Source organism: Condylura cristata, unplaced genomic scaffold, assembly GCF_000260355.1.
Source record: "Condylura cristata isolate star-nosed mole 26May11 unplaced genomic scaffold, ConCri1.0 scaffold00015, whole genome shotgun sequence".
Taxonomy (NCBI): domain Eukaryota; kingdom Metazoa; phylum Chordata; class Mammalia; order Eulipotyphla; family Talpidae; genus Condylura; species Condylura cristata.
Genome location: NW_004567116.1, coordinates 25,841,385 through 25,858,251, shown reverse-complemented (window position 1 = coordinate 25,858,251; position 16,867 = coordinate 25,841,385). Strand labels below are relative to the sequence as shown.

At 49.2% G+C, this 16,867-nt stretch overlaps 1 protein-coding gene across 2 annotated transcripts in view; it reads left to right on the top strand.

Annotated features, from left to right (window-relative positions):
• Positions 1 to 1,213: 1,213 nt before the first annotated feature.
• Positions 1,214 to 16,867, top strand: part of NAV2 (neuron navigator 2) — a 358,500-nt gene continuing 342,846 nt past the window's right edge. For both annotated transcript variants that reach the window (XM_004682985.2, XM_012725369.1), the window contains exon 1: positions 1,214 to 1,525. In XM_004682985.2, the coding sequence (XP_004683042.1) occupies positions 1,268 to 1,525 (258 nt within the window). In that variant the 5' untranslated portion in view covers positions 1,214 to 1,267. The remainder of the gene's footprint in view (positions 1,526 to 16,867) is intronic.

Sequence of the window (16,867 nt, the reverse complement as noted above, 5' to 3'; positions counted from 1 at the left end):
GGGCGCCTTGGCCCAGACAGTGGGTGCAGTGCCATGGCCGGTCTGGGGGTGGCGCTGGCTGGCAAGCCCAGTCTTGGCTAGACAGGCTGGGGAGGGTCAGCGCCTAGGGCATCCCCCTGGCCCCACCAGGGTCTCCTGGTCCCAGAACAGCCCTGAGCGCTGGGGCCTCCAGTACGGGAAGGGGAGGGAAGGGGAGGGAGGGGCCGGCGCACCCTGCGCCAGGGCTGGTGGGGAGCAGAAGAGCGCACGGACCGGCCTCACCTCTCCCCGCTCTCCGCCTAGCCGGCCCGCCCCCTGCGCCTCTGCCCGCCCCCCTCAGTCCCGCCCCCCGCCCCCCCACTTCCTTCGCTTAGAAGCGGAAGGCTCCCGCAGCTTCCTCCGCGGACTGGACGCGGCTCCCACCTCCGGCGCCGCAGCCGAGCCGGCCTCAGCCTGTCCTCTCGGCGGAGCCCAGCAGCCAGCGCAGCCTTCCCGGGAAGCGCCGCGGCCGCTCTACGGCGCAGCCCTGCCCAGCCAGCTAGTCGCGTATCCCGGTGCCGGCGCCCCAGGGCCACAGCCTTGCTGCGCTATAGCGCACGGAGCATGTGCAGACCTGCAGGCGCTAAGGTGTTCTGCGCTGGGGGCTTCTGAGCAGCGGTGATTGACTGTCACGCCTAGACAGACCTTTCGGGGGCTCTCGCCGCGCCTCTGCGTCGCGGGTGACACTGCGGTGGTCTCGATCAAGGTGGCAATTGCCTCTCGGAGACGTCTTGGGCTCTGTGCGCCCTCCCTTCCCTTCCTCCACGGCTCATCCATCCCTCCTCCCGCGGCTTTCTCCTTTCCTTGCTGGTTCACACTCGCAGCCTCCCGAAGCGGGAGGCGTGCTTCGCGGCCACTTCTCTTTCAAAGGGGCCTTCTCATCTCGGAGATGCAGTGACAAGTGAATATGGGAGGTTTCCCAGAAGGCGAATCATAAGAGGCAACAACCCCTGAGCGTCTAGAGCCCTTGACCAGACCGCCCAGGAGCAGCGTCAGAGCGGCAGCAACATCGGTCTAAGTGGGATCAGCAGAGCGCCGCCACCAGTCCCCCGCCCCTTTCCCGCACCCCGAAAGCGCGCTCACCCGATAGCTCCGAGTTCCCCGACCCGGGGATATTTTTCTCTCCGCTGCCGGTGGGCGCCTCGCGGGCGGAGGCCCGGCGCCTGCTCTGCCGCCCGAGCTGCCTTTAGCGGTCGCCTCCGCCGCCGCTGCCAGGGACGTGCTGGGAAAGCCGAAGCCCCGGGAGAAGATGCCGGCCATCCTGGTCGCCTCCAAAATGAAGTCGGGACTGCCCAAACCCGTGCACAGCGCCGCGCCCATCCTGCACGTGCCCCCGGCCCGGGCCGGTCCCCAGCCCTGCTACCTCAAGTTGGGAAGCAAGGTGGAGGTGAGCAAGACCGCCTACTCCAGCCAGATCCCGCTGAAATCGCAGGGACTGCAGGAGCCGGCCGGGGAGGGGCTCCCGCTGCGGACCAGCGGCTCGGTGGAGAACGGGTTCGATACCCAGGTAAGTGGAGTTGTGTGCTGGAGCACTGTTCTGGAAGGATGGGTGAACACTTAGGAGGAGGGTGGCACGGCCTGGTGAGGGGAAGGGCCACCCGCTGGATGGAGAAGGAAGCCATTCCCCTTAGACCGGCAAGCTGGACGACGCAGGGAGAGAGGGAAAGCTGGTGGGTGTGGTCCTGATAAGGGAGGGAAGGTTTGTTTTAAGGAGCCCCGAGGGGCCTTGGTGCCTGCGAGCCTGCAGATTCCTTCTTGGGGTCAAGGCCCGGGAGTTCTCAAAAAAGGTGTATAGTACTGAAAATGTCAGGTCCTGCATAGATGGAGGGCTTGACCCCAAGAAGGCAGTTTCTGCAGCAGCAGCCTCGCGTCTGTATATTCCGCAGCGGTTCCGCAGGAATGGTCTCAGGCCTTGCTGGGCGCAACGCCCCCTGGCATGGTTCAAGATCCAGCAAAGAGCATCTGGGAACCTGCTTCCCGCGGCTTCAGATAGCCTACCCCTGCTACATCCCGGACAAGATTTCGGGCACAGCGGGGCTGGGGCTAGGTGCTGGTGCACCAGAGAACCGCGCACCGGTGGAGGCTTGGCCGGCAGCTGGAGACTCCAAGCATCTCGGCTGGGGGCTGGGGCCGGCGGTTGCACTGGGGGTGGGGGTGGCTGGCTCAGAATGGCGGCTCAAAGCTAAGCCCCTCCTTCCTGGGCAGATTCTGGTGCTGGTAGCCCTGCGACTGGGGCTAAGAGCAGGGATTGGTTTGAAGTGCAGTGATGACTTCTATTTTTCCTGACAGTGCTGGGTGACAAGGCCTTGGCTGCAGGATCTCTTTTAAGGAAATCCGCAAAGGCCAATCAGGTTGTCTTGGCTTTCTGCTCTCCCTGCTGCTCCCCCCCTCCTTCTGTTAGGGGGAGCAGGGGCATGCTGTATTTTCTTGGCAGTGAGTCAGTAGGGACTTTTGGGGACAGGCTGACCTGACGGATGTGACTGTGGTGGTCAGGAGAGGTGGGGAATTCAGAGGGGAGGTGATTTGGGGCTAGTGTCAGGGAAGTGGCAACAGACCAGCTGACCTTTTTGGCACTTACTTCTCTGCTGACACTGTCTCCACCTTCGCCTGGAGCTTTCTCTGATCAGAGGCTAGAACTCAACACATTCCTAGCCCTTCTGATGGAGAAACTGGAGCTGGAAGCTAATTGTAAGCAGACTTTTGGAACTCTGGGCTGGAGAAGGCCCTCAAAGCAGATTAAGCTCCCACGCCAAGCTGATAAGCGTGCCCCTTGCTGCTGTACTTGCTAAACATTTTTGGAAGCTGACAGGTTTGAGTGATGGCCTGTGGGAGGAAGGCAAGATTTCCCCCCGCTGCTCCCAGGGCCTGTCTCTGCTGGGGGTTTGTGCTCTGCTCTCTTTTTCTGCTGTTATTCACAGCATTTGTCTGGTGGGTTCAGAAATGGGAACCAGCTCAAGAGTATACACTCTGGCGGGGTTTCCCTTCCACCCCTGGAGGTGGAGCTGCTGAGGTGTGGAGGGTGGTGTGTGGGAGGCCAGAGCGGTAGAGGACATGACACGCACACTCCAGCCTGATGAAGAGGACCCAAAGAATGAGAGGGAAAGTTGATGCTGGGTTGCTCATACCACCAGCTGTCTGCTTTTGCTCGTTTGACCCCTCCTTGAACAAAAACTGTCGCAGCAGGACTTGCAGTCCACTGGTTCTGGAAAGGTGATTCATCACCTTCTTCCCTGGAAAAAATATTCCCCAGTTGCTCCCACAGGGGCTGATGTGTTCCTGTTCCCTCAACACTTTGCTTTCCATCCTTTTTCTTGGCCCAGCCCCCAGAATGTCCCCATTCCACCTGTCTCGCCCTCAGCGGGGCCAAGTGTGTTCACCACCAGGCAGGTTCGGATGGACTATGGCAGCTGGCCACTTCCCAGAGAGTTGTCCTGATTTTCACCGGCTCCCTCTTCCCTCTCGGTGTCCAGACTCCTTGGGGTCTGTTCTCTGTGGCATGGCAAGAAGGGCTTTGCTTTCTCTGGACAGGCTTCCTCTCACTCTGCCTGGCATGGTACCCATCCATCCTCCAAGAAAAACCTCTCATTTACAGCTTGGTGGCGGGCTTGCCATCTGGTAGTCACTGATCCCAAATCTGGTACTTATCGCTAGAAGATAATCAAGAAATGATGAGTTAAGTGGCAAGTAATATCTTGGGGACTCCATTTCTTCTTTCATTCGATGAGTGATTGACAGGAGGCTGAGTTGTGCATTGGCCAGCAGCAAGGTCTTCAAATCAGAGGGATATCTATGGTGCTCTGTCCCTGCCATGTTAGTAGCAGTGTTCCCATCTGTAAAATAGAGCATAAACAAGCACATGAATTGTGAGAATTAAGAAAAAATAGCATGAATTATTTAGCTGAGTGTCTGGCAAATAAGGAACATTTAATAAATTGGCTACTTATATTGATAACCCAAGAGATAGGGCACGTTGAATAAAGATGTAATGGTCTCAAGTGAGAAAAGGCAGAGCTCACTCTGAAGCCCTTGGGGAGGTGCCAGTAGATTCACAGGGCCTTGCCAGCATCTCTGATACAGCAGCAGGCACAGTGAGCAGACAGGAATTGGCCACTTGTTGAGCGCCTGATACGTCAGACTCTGTATTTGTGATCTCATCTCGTCCTTACAGTAATGCTCAAAGCAGGTATGACACACCCATTCCTGTAACAATAATAACATAAAAATGGCCAGTCCCTATATTGCCCTTTTTATGGGCCAGGAATTTTTCTAAAGATTTTAGATAAAATACCTCAGTTGATTTTTAAAACAATCCAATGAGATCTATGCTGTTACCCCCATTTTTCTGGCTTGGGGACCAGACTCAACCGCAATGAGATACAGTAACGAACACACGGTGGAACACGGCTCAGCCATTTGCAGCAATACGACTGGGCCTTAAGGGGTTTGTGCTAAGTGAAATAAGCCAGGCACAGGAAATCAAACACCTTGTGACATCACTCATTTGTGGAATAGAGAGAGAAAAAAGCAAAAGAACAAACAAGCCATAAACATGCCCTTGGACTCCGACAGCAGAATGGTGGTCACCAGGGAAGAGGAGGTGTGCATGGGACAGGGGGAGGACTGATTAGTGGTGATAGTGGCTGGACACTGAGCGGTGGGATGAAGAGGTGTGTGCAGCTGCAGAGGTGAGAACATGTGCTCCTGGAACATGTATAGTATTGTGAACTAATGCTACCCCCCACCCCCAAAATGATGGCGGCTCTGATTTATAAGGTCACCGCTGTAACAGCTGACTGAGCTGAGGCTCAGTGAGGGAGTGAAGCTGACTCCGGGTCATCTGCTCTGGTGTGGAAGACCAAGGCTGCCAGCTCAGGTTGGTCTGGCAGCAAGACAGGGGTCTTCCACTCTGCCAAGATGCTTCTTTCCATCGTGCTGCAGCAGATGAGCAGGGCAAGTAAGTGATGGCCTGGGTCTTAGGGAGGCAGAACTGCTACATCCACAGAGCACAATGCAGACAAGGTGACCTTGGCACGCAAAGGAAAGGCAGGGCCACAGAGACTGGAGAGGTTCAAGGGGCCTCATGAAGCAGGAGGAGGTAAGTTGGGCCTCAGATGGGCAAGAATGTCCGGTGGGGAGGGAGGGGTGAGGGCTTGAGATGGGCACGCAGAGCAGGATGGGAGCAGGCCCATGCATCGGTGACGAGCGGGAGTTGATGTGGCCACAGGAAAGCTGCACCTTCACATAACACATAATCAGCCCATGTCTAGGGTCTTTTAAAAGACAAGGATGAGGAAAGAACAAAGGCTTCTCCCAGCTAGAGGACTGGATTTCTTTGCACGCTGCTGCCCAGTGGGTGGTAACTCTGAGCACGCAAGGTAGTCAGAAGAAGCTGGGGAGCTGTTGTCCACAAAGAACCCAGTTCATATCAGGCCTTTGGAAAACGGGGTTCAGTGTATTCAGTGTGCTAGTTACAGGGTGAAAGCAAGTGGTTCTCACGCCTTCTTTTCTTATGCAGCAACTTTTTAGCCAGGGATAGCATATGTTTCACCAAGCCTGCTCTCCAGCTCCATCAAGTGTGAAAAGACCAAGCGTAGCCAGCAAAGAGCTCTTAGGTACAGCTCCTCACCTTGAATTGCTCCTACAAACCCACAGCTGGGGCTCAACCCCTACCCCCCAGAGGGCTCTGTGCTCTGCACAGCACACCCCTCCCAAATTCCCTTCCTGGTGCTGGGATACCTGGGCCTTCCCCCAAGAATGAATATTTATAGCATCTGTTCTGTTAACATGGTGTATAAATTATGACCATGTGCAAAGAATTGTTTTAGAGACATGCTCTGTGTTAGTTCAGAAACCCTGTCCTTCAGATAAGCAATGCTGGAGCTATTTGAGGAGAGGTAAGAATATTTTAAAGAAACAATTGCACAAGGAAAATGAGATTTTTAGTACTTTACTGGTTTGGGGCGCCTCATATTCAACTTGTAACTCATTAAAAATATGTAATTAGAAGTGATTAAAATGCTTTATGGGTGTTTTAGATGTTTAAAAAGAAAGCACAGGCAAGACCCCTGGGAAGGGCGAGTGAATCCAAACTACAACCTGTTGCAACTTTGCCCCATTGTGTTTTGATTAGAATCCTTGCTCCATCATCAAAGTTGATTATGGATTTGATTAGTGCATTTTTCTGCCATTGTGTTATTCCCTTTCTTCTCTTTCTCATTTCTTCAAGGGGAATGTGTAGTGTGGTTATCTGCCAACAGGCAAGAATGTTTATAGTTTGCATATTACTGCTTGTTCCATGGGTTAATTTTCTGAAGACACTTTAAGGGTGGGACGGGTGGCTTATTTGGGGTGTCATTACGTGTGTGTATATATCTGAATATAAATACATCTACTTCTGCATATGTGTGTATACACATATAGACACACATATATACAAGTATATACACATGGAACAGCTTAAAGTAATGAGCACATGTAACACCCGCACATCAAAGGCCAGACTGGAGGAGTTACAGCCCGACTTCCAGTTTTCAGAATAGCTAGATTTCCTCACTCTTTCTCTTCCTTTGTGACGAAGCTTGAAGCACCAAATCTCTGTTCCCATTTTGTTTACTTATAAGTCATGGGGTATGTAGTTTGTTGAGGTGTTTGAATTCAGCCTTAGCGAAGTTCCAGTGAGATGTTGGTCTGGGATCAGCGATTCTAATTTCTTAGATTCAGCTTCCACAACACGGAAAGGGGAAAGGGACATTGTAGAGCATCTGCTCTGTGCTAGGCATTCTTCAGTGCTCTTTACATATGTACATATGCATGCATGCATACACATATACATATACACGCATGTCCACATATAGACCTACGTGTATCTATAGACAGATATAAATGCCTATAGACATAATTCAATCTGGAACACAAGAAACAAGGCAAAATGTAAAATGGCCTATGCACAAGCTGAGGCCAAAGGAAATTAGCACTTGGTGGCAGCTGAAAATTGATTAGGCGTCATTGAGAGCTAGGTCTGGGTTCGAATCCAGACTTAGGGCAAGTTACTTAATATCTCTAAACCTCACTGTTTTCACCTTTAAAGTAGGAATGGTAATGCCTATAGCTGGGCTGTGAGAGTTCCATGAGATAATAGAGACAGTTCGCTCAGCACAGTGCCTGGCATTTAAAAAGCAAGAAATATGGCATTGTGGTATTGCTTATTTGGATTACCTGAGGTCAGAGCCAAATTTGGCACCAGATTCCCCCTCATTCCAAGCTCATGTCTTTTTATGCTACTTGCCTGCCTTGCAAGTGCATGGCTGGCTCCATGGAAGCAGAGAATGTAGGCCAGTGAGATAAATAGGAACAATAAATGAAGAATATCCTCCAAATGAGTCATCCAGAATTGTGAAGTGACACCTCCACATTTTGGTCCCAGGCATGCCATCCCTATAACACCAACCAAATATGGGAACCTTCTGTGTGTGCCTGGTTGAGTTGGTCTTCTAGAGGTGGTGGAGTGAAGCCAGCCAGTGTGATGGCCCTGCCCAGGACCAAGAATGGGAACAGTCCCACTAATGGCACTTCTGAATGATGCCTTATTGTTCTGAGAGCAGAAGGCAAGCCTTTTGCCCCTACAATTGGCACAGCTGTGGTGGGAGCTGGACCTTGTGATCATTCAGGTGCTCCAAGGCATGGCTGGCTGCCCAATGGTGTTTTACCAACGGTCACAGGTCACTTTCAATGGTGACTCTGTCTCTTGGTCTCATTGTTTTATGAGACAGTATGTTCCTAGAATGTCTTGGGTAGAATGGGTCATGAGATTTGAGAACAAAACTTGACCAGGCTTTTGTGCTTCAGTCCACATAAGACAATAGTGAGTGATCCAAACGTTTTCACAGGAACCCTAAGTTGCCCACACAGACTCTAAAGAATGACTCATGACTTAGTGCCCCTTTTCCCAAGGAAAACAGCCCCTCTCTTGTGTTTTGCAAACAATGGCCCCATAGCTTCAGAATATTATAGCTCTCCTAAGTGAAACCTTAATACCTTTGTGAATTTGAGGTTGCAACCTCCTTCCCTCCGCTTTCCCCACTGCCCCTGCCCTCCTCCCTCACCCCCTCCCCGGTCTTGAAGAAAGAGGAGATGGTTAGAAATGGGGACTTAGTCGGCTTAATTATGAGTCAATCTCCTGGGATTCTTTTGTGATCTTTGAACAAAGTCAGTTTCTCACAGCAGTGTGACACAGTCAAATGATTATAATAATGGTCACTGACACTGACCATGGCCTCCGTACCCGCTTGATGCACAGCTCCAGATATGCATCATTTCACTTCATCCTCACAGCGTTCCCTGAGGTAACCACTACTTCTTGGAGAGGAATAGAAACTGGCTCTGGGAGTCAGCAACTTTGGTTCCACATCTGCTCTCTTGGTACTTCTCTGCCTGATCTTCAACAGGTCACACTGTCCTTTGCATGTCAGTTTTTTGAGGAATTATTATGAGTTAATAGAGGTAATATTATGAACAAACTCTGGTTTAAGCATCTTATACTTTAAATACACTTTCTGGAAACCAAGGCTAAGAGAGGTGAAGTTACAATATCTTTTGATGTAATATAGCTGGTAAGTAGATCCTGGATTTGAACCCATACCTATTTAACCCCAAAGTCAAGATTCTTAACTAGTAAGTATGAGAGCACTTTGAAATAACAATTTGAGTGGTATTGTTTATTTACATAGACTTGTCAATGTAAACTGCTTTAAGATTTCTTTTGGCTTGATATTTATGCCATTTGGTACCTCTCCTCTGCCCCTAAGTTTGGAAATATTGAAAATACTCTTTTTTAAAAAATATTTATTTGTGTATATATACAAGAACTGGGGTTCAGGCAGCAGGTGTGGAGGGTAAGAGGATTCACCAGAGACAGAGTGAGGAGCAGAACAGGAAGATCTACTGAAACACACTGCTGAGGGGACCAGCAGGTGAGACAGGAGAGGTCAGCTGCACCATGTGGGTCACCTCCCTGGCTGGGGACCGAACTCATATTTCAGTGGCTGCAGATAGCTTCATAGTGCTGCACCTTAACCCCTTGTGCCACTAGGGAGTGCCCCTGAGAATATTATTTCATTATAAAATATATAGTTGTTGCTTAATAATGTCAGTTCAGTTTTTATGTGTAAAATTTCAAATGCCTGAGGTCACAGGGTCACTCAGTATTACAGCTGTAACTGGCAGGGCTGGTTCTGGAGGGTGGGAGAGAAGGAGAGGTGGGGATTTGATCAGAATCATTTATTGGCATGAGGAAGCAACAGATAAATTCAGATTATAGATCTTTCTTTGAGATGATAGTCCTAGGGTCTTCAAAATTGCCCATGTCATGAAAGATTTAAAAATTAAAACTATAAGTAGAGAACCCCTCTTGAAATAGAGACTAAAGAGCTGTGGCAATTAAATTCAGAGAGAGATTCTTGATTTTACAGTGGATGAAAAAGCCATAAATGCTAGAAAGGTCATTTTGGAGATAGTTATAGATAACTGAATGCAGATTAAATATTAAATAGTATTATCTTATCCATGTTAGTGATATAGGGGCTAGGTAAGAAATGTCTTTTTGTTAGGAGATATATGCTGAAGTATTTAGAGATGAAGTGTCTTGATATCAGGAACCCATTCTCAGACAGCTCGGAAAAAATAGTGAATTTATTTGGACTCACCAGCTGGAAGGGGGAAGCAGATGTCCTAAAGTGACAACAGCCAGTGAATCTAGGGAAAGCTATACCTGCAATCCCTTCACCTTTTTTTCTGTGTTTGAAAATTATCAAAGCGCAGTATGGAGAAGTCAAACAAAGCCCTGGCTAAAGCGTATGCGATAGCACATCCCTTCACATGCATGGTGGGCCTGCGAGAGTCTAAATGAAGGTGTGTGTGTGTGTGTGTGTGTGTGTGTGTGTGTGTGTGTGTGTGTACTCGTAATGAAGAGCCTGGCCAAGTTTGTCTCCTTAGGTTTACGATCTGGATTCCTTATCTCCTTTCTGGTGCCGTGTGAGACTCTTGGCTCCATTCCTCGTTCTTTTATGAGAATGGCTGCTGACATTTTATGGAAATTACGAGATCCAGTTTGATTTGGTAATCTCTTGTACACATCTGAGATGATTCCTATGTTGAAAATAAATGAAGAAATTAGAAAATATCTTAAATCTCCCAGCTGAGTCCTGCCTTGCTCGGTATTGAGAATGTGAGAAGTGCAAGCGCCTCTCTCTACATCAGCTTCCTGCATGACTTAGGTCTCCTTTGCCAGGCTAAAGCCTCCCCATGCTCTACCCATTCGAGTTCAGGCTTGGCGTTCCCTCTTCCGTGATGTGGCTGCCACCACCCTGGTGTGGCACAGTGTCTCTCCTCCATGCTCCGTGGCATGGCCTGGCTTCATGGCACCTCTGCAGTGACCAGCTTGGATTGTCATCACTTATTTCACAAACCATGGCTTCCATGATGTCAAGGATCCCTCTTCATCCCTGCAAGTCAAAGGCCAGCACATAGTAGGTTCTCAATATTTTCAGAAGATAAGAAGGACAGGAGGGGAAGATAAAAGAAAGACTCGAAAGTGAATATTGAGCATCAGTTGTGTTCACAAAGCGGTGAGTAAACCCTATGGATCCTGCAGAACTCCCTTTTGGGATGTGAAGAGAGAAGATCACATGCTGGTGGGTGACCTAGTGCAAGAAACAGACTGGCTGAGGGCAGCATTAAAGCTGGCCAATGTCAGGTCTTAGGGAAACTCTCAAGTCTGTCTGGGTGTATGGAAGAGGCAGATGGTTAGAGCAGGCTGTCACAATGTCCAAGGTGCCAACTGCTCTAGGAAGATCTCAGGGTGCGATAATGGCTGCAGACTAGAAGAGGGAAGGACCACACTATGATTTGGGAGACCCTTTGGTAGAACCCCAAGCCCCCAACTTTGAAAGGGGGGCTGAGAAGGGTTCTGCAGGATTTGCTTTTTTTTTTTTTTAAGAAAAGGGGAGCATTTGGAGAGTTCTAGAATAAGACAAGCCTTCCAGGCATAAAGATTACAACAGCCATTAAGCCACTTCCAAATAATCACCTTATTTAATCCTCACATTAGCTTTCTGAGCCAACATTATTGATCTTGTGTTCTAATAAGAAGAAAAATGAAGGGCTAATAAGGAGACTGGCCTGAGTGGGATTGTAGAAATTGTTCAGGCCGTATAGTGGGTGTGGACGATGGCAGAATTAGGACCTGGATCTCTGATTCCAAAGTCTGTGCTCTTAACAGCTGCCCACTCCTGTCGGTAATCAGAAGAGACCTGAGTCCCAGACTGAGGTGCCACTTTAGACAATCGAACCTCTCAGCCCTCTTCTCCTTGAAGCCTGCACCCTGCTTCCTGGCCTTGGCCCTCTTCTCGCTGTTCCTTCTCACCAGAGCCTCCTGTGCTTGTCCCAGCCTGTCCCTAGAGCCTCCGAGTTTATAGACTTGAGGATCCCCGTTAGGCTTTTTCCCACATCCTGCTGCAATGTGGGCACCTTCTCCTCTCACTGCTGTGGCTGCTGTCCCCCCGGTCACCCCTGTGCTGGGCCTGGCGGGGTCCATGTGCCTCACAGCTGGCAGCACTTCTTTCCTGTCCTCTTGCCACACGCTGCTGGCCTGGAACTCTGCAGACAGTCTGCGTTTCATGCTGATTTGCTTTGATTCTTTTCAGACCTGGGCGTGACGCATGTTTACGTCAAAATATGTGGGTCACAAGTGTCCCAGGGCAGTCAGAGCTTCCAGCGTGCAAACTTTGGTTATTAGCTATCTTTGGACAGAGCAAGACAAGCCACCATTTAGGTGGCAAAACCAGATCTAGAGTAAACGGGCTTCCTTGGGAGGTCTGCGTAGTGCCCTGTGCCTCTAAGGAGGAGGCCCTCGGGGCATCTCAGCCAGGGCAGGTCATGAAGGCTGCCTCTTCCCACAGCTCTGCTGGCCAAATGGGGACACTGTGGCCCAGAGAGGGGTGTCACTGGCCCATGGTCACCCAGCACTGAGAGTCGCGCACGGTCTGGAAGCCAGGCCGACTCCTAGCCCAATGTTCTTGGGCCTGATGGTTTCAAGAATAAGAACCAGGCCTCAGTTGTAGTCTTTACCCTTCCTTCCACCAAGTATTCTTAATTCCTTCATATTAGTAAGCTTTTGCTTTTGGCTTAATGAATCAGAAAATCAGGACCTCCTGTGATGGCATACTTGTGACAACAGAATACTATAGGACACCTCCCGTGGACTGGACACTACACATCCATCGTCTCATCGAAGCCCTGCAACTTCGGGATACCATTGGTGACATGTCACCCATCTCATGTATGAGACTCAGAGATTAGTGCCCTGAGCAAGGCCACATGGATTCAGTTTCAGACTCTGATTGCCCAGTCTCTTAGGGGCCTCAAGCTAGAAATCAGTAAGACCATTATTTACAGGTCTAAACTGTCCCTGAAGCTGCTACAAGCACTCGTAAATAGTTGTTGAACTTCTGCTTGGGTAAGTCAGTGCTGCCAAGTCTCAGTTTCCTCAGGGAAAATAGAGCATTTCAATAAGCCATGTGGATTAAAGCAGCTAGTGTGTGTAACGGATATTTACTGAGCAGTTACTATATGCTGGGCACACTCCTAAGCATTATTAATGGATTTTCCCATTTCATCATCGCAAAAGCAGCAGCTTCCGAAGATGGCACTTTTACTATGGTCTCCATTTTAGAGGTGAACCAAAGCATAGAGAGCGTAAGCAGCTTGCCCAAAGTCATGACCAAGTAAGTGGGGGAGCCAGGCTTGCACCCTCAGAACCAGCACCTCTACCCAAACATGGCCCGCCCTCTGTGCGTGCCTAAAGGAGCCAAATCTGGTTGAATGTCGGAAGGCAAGACACCCACAAGCGAGGACACAGAGAGGGAAAATGATCAGTATATGCTTCTCTACCAGCTGAGACTTGCCTTCTAAGGTAGCTTGGGGCTCTGTTCTGTAAAGCTTCTGCCTCTCACATGGCAAGGACAAGCTGTTCTGTCCCGAGACGCTCTTCCAGACTGGAGATGGTCACCAGAATCAGGAGGTCCCGACGGCCTAGCTGGGCCGTGTGCTGGCCTCTTAGGCCCTTATTCACACACATGGACTCCCTCCTTCTCTAGATTGCAGGCAGACACCAATATAAATTTGACCTAGTCCCTAGAAATGTTTACCTGGCTAAAAATATGCTGGCTTTGTTATATGTTTAGCCAAATTTAGATTCAAAGTATACGATTTGCCCACACCCATGTATTAGGCATGGAACTGTTGGTACATTTTGTAACAGGAAGCTGCCCGTTTTCCATTCCAAAGAATTGGAATTCGGTCAGAAATTTGTCATTTGCCAGGGCCAGCTCTCACCACATTCCATTGCTGTTTTTAAGAGAGTCTGGTCACCTGGATTCGGAGTAAGCAGGCCCTGAGCGAGGCCAGGCTGGCAAGGCTACCTTGGTGTATTCTCCAGGCCTGGTGCCTCCCAGGCGACCTCTGCTTGGCTCTCCCAGGCCCACGCCATCTGCGCTGTGTTGCCTTTGGATTCACATATGGGCAGACAGGGTGCTTATTTTAGAACTGGAAGGAGAGATGTGTCAATAAAAAACCAAGGCAGGAAAAATCCATTCAGTGGTTTTAAAATATCTGTCCTTTAACAGGACAGATTATTTTTGTTTCTTAAAAACTATTGGTGGGCCCTCCCTGGTGGCGCAGCGGGTTAAAGCACAGCACTGAGAATCTAAAGCCGCTTCCACATGAGTTCGATTCCCGCCTGCCCCGGAGGTGACCACATGGCGTGGCAGACCTCTCCTGACCCGCCCACTGCTCCCTCAGCAGTGTGCTTCATCCATCTGCCTGTTCTGCTCCCCACTCTGTCTCTGGTGAAGCCTCTCACCCTCTGCATCTCTGGCTTGTACCCCAGTTCTGTATGGATAAATAAATAAATCTTTAAAAAAAAAAAAACTATTGGTAATTTACTCCTCGAAACAGAGTTGGGAAGAAAGATGTATAAGTCTGTAAGAAAGAAGGCGCTTGTGACAGTGGCCTGTAGGTCTCCCACTCTGGCTCAGTCACAGAGGACAGGTCGTTTTCCCAACCTCCACCGTGGAACTGTAGACTCTGTTCTGTTAATGCCTTTATTTTATGGACGAGGAGACCAGCCTCAGGGCCTTTGCACCTGCTGTAATTGTTTTTTAAGAGTTTAACAGCTTTTCATTTATCATTCTTCAGTGGATAAAAGTAAAAAAAAAAACTTTTCAGTATCATCTCTAGTAATTTGCTGAGGAGAAACTAGTTGGATAGTACTGATTTTTTAAAAAATAATATAGCTTATTTTTACATCATTTTGTGCCTTTTCCCTTCTCAGTGGTAATTCCCATGGACTTCCCATCACCAATTCACTTGTGTGCCATCATCATAGTCCTGTGCATCCCCCCTCCCAATTTTTGATCCCATTCCCCACTCCACCCCCGTAAAATGTCTCTGGTATAAAGTTGTTCATCGTTATTATTATTTTTCCCCCTGGTCCTTTATACTCCTGCTATGAGTGAAACCATCCAGTATTTTTCTTTCTCTTTCTGGCTTATCTCACTAAGCATGATCTTTTCCAGCTCCATCCAAGTTGCTGCAAAAGACATGTGTTTCTCTTTTTTGGTTGCTGAGTAATATTCCATCGTGCATATGCACCACATCTTTTTAGTCCAGTCATCTATTTTTGGGCATTTGGGTTGTTTCCATGCCTTTTCTATTGTAAATAAAGGAGCAGTAAACATGGAGGTGCAGCACTTGCTGTACTTTTTGACTGGAATGCTAGATATTGACTTGGCTCACTCTCTTACCTTCAGCCTTTGCTCAGATGTCACCTTATCAAAGCCATCTTTTCTGATCATGCTATATAAAATAGCAATACCTGTCTGTCCTTACATGTTGCCTTACTTAGCTTTATTTTTCTCCCAAACCAGAGGTATCTTCTCCTGACATTATTTGTTTATCACATGTCATCTTGCTCTACTAGATTTTCCGCATCATGAGAACAAAAGTTTTGTCTGTCCTGTTCACAGTCGTATCCCCTGCACCTAGCATAGTGCCTGGAATGTAGTAAGTGCTTCCTGAATATTTGGTGTAAAAATGACAGGAAACTGTGCAAGATTTCAGGCAGAACTGAACTAGCATCCAAACCTGACCCCAAGTCCAGGGTGCTCACCTCATTTCTGCAGATCCTACTAAAGACTCTGTAGTGTGCTCTTCCAGATGCTAATGGGTTGAACTGTCTCTGACGATTTTACTTCTTCAGTGGGGACTTTCAGTGCAAAGGGCAGGTGAGTGTCTTAGCACAAAGGTCAGTGTGTGACCCATATGATGTGGGTCAGGTGCACAGGTGAGGGATTCTTACTCTCTGAACACTGTCCAGTTTCTGCCTCTAAGATACCACAGTAGAATGTGGAGTTAAGAACTGGATTTGTCAACCCACACTCTTTTCATTTTGTCTTTGGTGTCTCTCTGTTCTTCTCCCCTTTATCCTCCCCCTTCCTCTGGTCCACTTCTTGTGCTTTTGCTTTAAACCCTTGTTAATGACAGCGTGGACCAGCAATAATAGCGTTGCCTGGAAGCTTGGCAAATGTGCAGACCCTCAGAAGCAGCTCTAGACCTCTGTGTCAGAATTTACATTTTAGCCAGACCCTCAGATAATGCGCAGGCAAATGAAAGTTAAAGAAGCAGAGCAACCTGTATGAAAATAACCTTACCCCTTCAGAAAAAGTGTTTAAGAGAAACTCACCTCCCACAAAGCACTCATTACCTCTGTCTGGAGGCATAAGCCCTTTGTCTCTAGTGATCTGACCCTGTGACAGAGAATGGGAAGAGGACAGGGCAACCCTTGCAGAAGAGGCTATCATAAAAGAGGCTTCTAGAACTTGTGGCCGCTCCATTTCTTACATCTCTGTATCTTGTTTACATGTGCTTTGTAGCTAATGTTTGGTTAGCATGATGAGAGGTAGTACCTGAAGGAGAAAGGGAAATGTAATTTTTAACCTGGGAGCTCAGGATGAGAGGACCCCAGCCCTCCACCCAGCCTGTGGTGCTCTGGGCTGGTAGCGATGACATCTCTCAGAAGTTGGCGGCAGTTCGTCCCAGCTTTCTCACACAGAGGGCTGTGAAATCCTCTCTTGCCCCTTAAGCAAAGGCAGGGCAGCCATCCCCACTGCCTGAACACAGCCTGGCTCCCACAGTCCTTTGCTGTTTGGAAGTCTCCTTCCAGTTCTCTTGAACTGCATTGCATAAGAGGAGGGCTCACTTGAGTGGCGGCACTGGGTTCTTCCCCCACTTTCCGCCTCCGGAAGCCTCCGTGGGCAGGTGCTGTGCAGATGCGGTCTGCCTGCTTGCTGAGGCATTGCTCTCCATCAGGATGTGGTTTTGTATTGATTTGGGAAAAGCCCACTGATAAGAGCAGATTAACTGAGCCCAGGTCAGGTGGTTTGGTGAAACGATTGTCTAATGCAGATGTTGGAATTTTTTGCCTGGTTCTGTATAAGTCAGGTCTATCTGAAGCTCCTGCTATGGTCATTGGTGCCATGGATACTGCCCTGGTGCACACCTCTGTCTCATTCAGGCCTGGCCACCGCAGTGGAGGAAGAGGACCCAGGGGCCTCCCTTGGGAGTCTGGGGGAGGGGGGGAGGTAGGGGAACATGTCCAGAGGAAGTTCTTGCTCCTCCCCCAGGTTCCAAATCTTGTCTCATTTAACCCCGTCCAAGTCACTCTGGGGAAGAAACTCCTCAGCCACCCTCAAGTCCAGCCCTGGCCTTGGATAGGGACTGAGCAACAGCCCCGTGA